Source organism: Pteropus vampyrus, unplaced genomic scaffold (genome assembly GCF_000151845.1).
Source record: "Pteropus vampyrus isolate Shadow unplaced genomic scaffold, Pvam_2.0 Scaffold589, whole genome shotgun sequence".
Classification (NCBI taxonomy): Eukaryota; Metazoa; Chordata; class Mammalia; order Chiroptera; family Pteropodidae; genus Pteropus; species Pteropus vampyrus.
In genome coordinates, this window is record NW_011889370.1 from 32,581 (window position 1) to 36,278 (window position 3,698).

The window sequence follows — 3,698 nt, forward strand, 5'->3', positions numbered from 1 at the left end:
CCAAAAGACTCAGCAATCAAGGTAAATAACGTTTGAATGCAGTGATTCTTAAAAACCAAACGAATGCAAAAAAATCCGTGATGAACAGAATATCGAACGTCTAAACTAAGACCAGCTCCAACCCTGCACTTAGGTGCTCACCCTACACCGCCTCAGTGCCCCCTGTTAGGGACGAGGACTTCGGCCTGGCCTTTTCCTGGGGTCTTTCCCGCCCACACTCTCTGGGCCGTGACTGGCTCCCACTTACCACCTCCTGCAGTGAGTCAGAGCCGAAAGCGCTTTCTCCTGCAACAGGAAGAATGTCCCCCCTTTGCCTGCAGAATGCTCTTTGAAATCGAACCCTTGTGCCCAGACATGCTGGCCGAGAGCGTGGCCCCGTGCCGGACCTGTACAGGTGCGGGGGATACGGGCTCAGTCCACCGCGGGCAGTGGACGCCAGGCCGCGACAGGGCTTGGCTCCCAGTGGGACCGCCAGGGGCAGGTTGATTGGACAGCAGAGGACAGAGCAGCCCCCGCAGGGCCCGGCGCATGCGTGCGAGGTGGGGACCCTCTGTAGAGGCTGCAGGGTGACATTTACGGGTGTGCAGAAGAGAGTTCCAGACATTCACGGCCGAGACGCAGCGAAACGGCAAAGCTTGCCAGTGACGCCGTGGACGGGCGGGGGAGGCGCCGTGGACGGGGTGGGGGCCCAGGTCCGTGTCCCCTCGGCATGCCGTCCCCCGAGTATCCTCACTGATAGCCACTCTGTACGGAGTGCTCGCGACACACCAGGCTCTGCGCCGCGGGCTGTTCAGACGGCGGCCACTGAGCACGTGGCACAGCAGGGGAGCGGGGTCCCGGGGGTCGGCCTCCACACATGCTGGAGCCCTGCACCTAGCAAGGCGCCCGCCGGCGTCCATGCCGGCTGCAGAGCCCAGGGACCGGGCTCCGGGGAGCCACCTTTAGCTGGTTGGGAGGAGTTGCCTGGACAGGCAGGGTCAGCGGAGGCCCGAGAGGCGGGGCAGTACACCTGTCCGGTGTGAGGACAGCACACCCCTTCCAGAGCCAGCGTCTCGAGGCGCGGTGGTCCGACACCCCCACCCTGGCTTCGAGGTCCCAGGTGGGACTGCCTGCCCTCTCTCTTTCTCTTCCAGAATGCCAATCTGGCCCCTTGTGGAGCAGACCCGGATGCCAGCTGGGGCACTCGAGGTACAAGGAGCAGGGCCCCCTGTGGTCTCTGGCTCGGGCAGGGGTCACTAACACGTTCCCAACAAGGCTCATTCTGAAATGACCCCCTCCAGGGCCAGCTGGCAGAGGGCTCCAAGCATCGTTGGGGGGTGCTCACCGCCAGCCCCTTCCAGTTAGGAAGCAGTGTGCCCCCGTTCTGACGCTGCCTGAGGCACTCTCTCTCTCTATCAGCGCCTGTCCTGACGTCGTCACTCTGGTCACTTGGAGAGAGAGCTCTGCATGGGAGTGATTGTCCCATGCCAGGGTGCAGGCAACCCCCACTGTGGCACTGAGGGAGGCAGTCACCGTGAAAGCCCCCAGGTCCAAGCCGAACAAAGCTGGGTCAGATTCTTCTACCCTCGCTCACAGTGCGGATGTCAACCAGGAGAGCGGCCTGTTGGTCACGTGGCAGGCGCCTGATGGAGTCCTCTGCCAGCCGAGCCGGCTCCGGCCCGCACAGTGCTCACTCACCCCCGACACCCCCAGGATGACGGGGCCCTTGCTCTTGTGGGCTGGTTTGCACTAGAGGGCAGAGGATGGGGGTGCCGCAGCCCACTCCCCCTAAGTGGTTCTCCAATCCCCGGGCTCAGAGCTGGCACGTCCAGCATCCCGCTTGGCACACTGAGGAATTCAGGGACCCACCCCCGTTCGCCTGGGCCCCTGCCAGGGACTCTCTCCGGAGCTAGTCTTGCCGTCTGGGTTCTAGAGTTTCTGCTTCTGTGGGTCCCGTGGGCTTGCGGAGTCCCTCTAGCCACATGATGCTATTTTGTACCAAGACGCTTTTAGTCTGTGGGGAAAACTCTTGAAACACTAGCGTGCGGAGCTCAGTGATGTAAAAGCAAGAACTAAAGGGTTAAGAAGGTCAGAGGTAAGAGGCCGGGGGCGGTTAGGCCCCCGCGAGGCTGTCAGTCTCCACAGCACCCCCAAATGTCTTCCCAGAATGCCCACTTTACAGGGAGGTAAACTGAGGCAGGCTGCTTTCCCGGGGCCGCGTGGATACCACGGGACACAGGGACAGAGTGCCACAGGGACACAGTGCCACAGGGACACAGTGCCACGCCCAGCTCCCAGTCTGGCTCCAGCCTCCTGACCATGCCTCCTGCTCTGGTTTCTCGCTGAGACCCTCGGAGCACCCCCTCCCTCCGTGGCTCCAGAGCAGCCGCCACGGGGGGGATGGGGTGGCCAGCGTGGCCCAGCTGCGGGGGGGATGGGGTGGCCGGTGTGGCCCAGCTGCGGGGGGGATGGGGCGGCCGGCGTGGCCCAGCTGCGGGGGGGATGGGGTGGCCGGTGTGGCCCAGCTGCGGGGGGGATGGGGTGGCCGGCGTGTCCTGCCGACTGCAGGGGGTGGGCGCGTCCCCAGACCGGGCTGCTTCCTCCTTGGGCACGAGGCCGCGCGCTCTCAACGGCCGCCTGTGCTCTGCTCTCTCTTGCAGAGTACAAGGTAAGAGAGGCCGCCGCCCGCATCGCCGCCGCCTGCGCTCCGCCTGCCCAGGTTAAAAGTTCCTTTTATTGTGCTTTTCCTGTGAAATGTGTGTGTCAGATGCAGACGCGAGTGTGTGCCTTTCCCCTGGCCGGGGCTCGGGGCAGCCGCCCCAGCCTGCACCCGCTTCCTGGGGTGAGCCCGTCGTTCCTCCCCCCACAGATCTACCCCTATGACGCCCTCATCGTCACCAACCGGATTCGCGTGAAACTGCCCAAAGATGTGGACCGGACGCGACTGGAGGTAAGGGGCGGGGGGGGCGGGGGAGTGATGCTGTGCAGGTGCCAACACTGGTCACTCCGAGTGTCCCCGCCGGGGATGGTGGCAGCACAGCCAGGGCACGGCCTCGAGGACCCACGTCCTCTCAGAGGCTGGAGAACGTGGCTGTGGCACTTGTATGCCCAACAAAGACGGCTGTGCAAAGGGGCCACGGCTGCTCGGGTCCGGGCTCGAGGGGTGACTCACAGCGAGGACACTTGACCTTCCAACAGCGTGGGGGGAGGGGACCTTCCCCACCGAGACCGAAAGTGCCGCTTTCCATCGATTTTCCATCGATTTTCCATCAGGGGTGGGCGAGTCCAAGGATGTGAGACCCGGGGTTACAGGACAACCCGCGTGCGCGTGCCCCTGCCCAAACCCGCATCGTCCAAGGGTCAACCGAGGGCGTTCGAAGCCCCCACAGGGAGTCGGCGCGGCGTGGGTATTTGGAGAATATTGTTGATTGCGATGCAGGACAGGGCAGATGTCCCCGAGTCAGGGGGAGACCAGGCCCTGCCCAGGGAGAAGAGGGGCCTTTGGCGGAGACTGTGGAGAGAAGTCAACACGCCCGCCACGGTCAGAGTCAGGAGACTTTATTAGAAAAGGGGTCACGCTCCACAGAGCGCGGTCTCCTCTCAGGCAGACAGGGAGAGGGACGCTGAGAGGGGCCGGGGGTGTTGGGGGAGTTCAGTCTGTCACTCTTTAGTTCCGATTTCCTTTGACGTGGACACACAGCGAGGGAGGCGAGGAGTCC

At 63.7% G+C, this 3,698-nt stretch overlaps 1 protein-coding gene across 1 annotated transcript in view; it reads left to right on the forward strand.

The window, feature by feature from the left end:
* Positions 1–3,698, forward strand: part of LOC105308546 (actin-binding LIM protein 2-like) — a gene marked incomplete at its 5' end in the record, with an annotated part of 53,163 nt that overhangs the window by 30,239 nt on the left and 19,226 nt on the right. Inside the window, 3 exons of the mRNA XM_011384546.2 lie at positions 1,134–1,188; positions 2,640–2,647; positions 2,849–2,929. Coding sequence (XP_011382848.1) covers positions 1,134–1,188; positions 2,640–2,647; positions 2,849–2,929 — 144 coding nt within the window. The remainder of the gene's footprint in view (positions 1–1,133; positions 1,189–2,639; positions 2,648–2,848; positions 2,930–3,698) is intronic.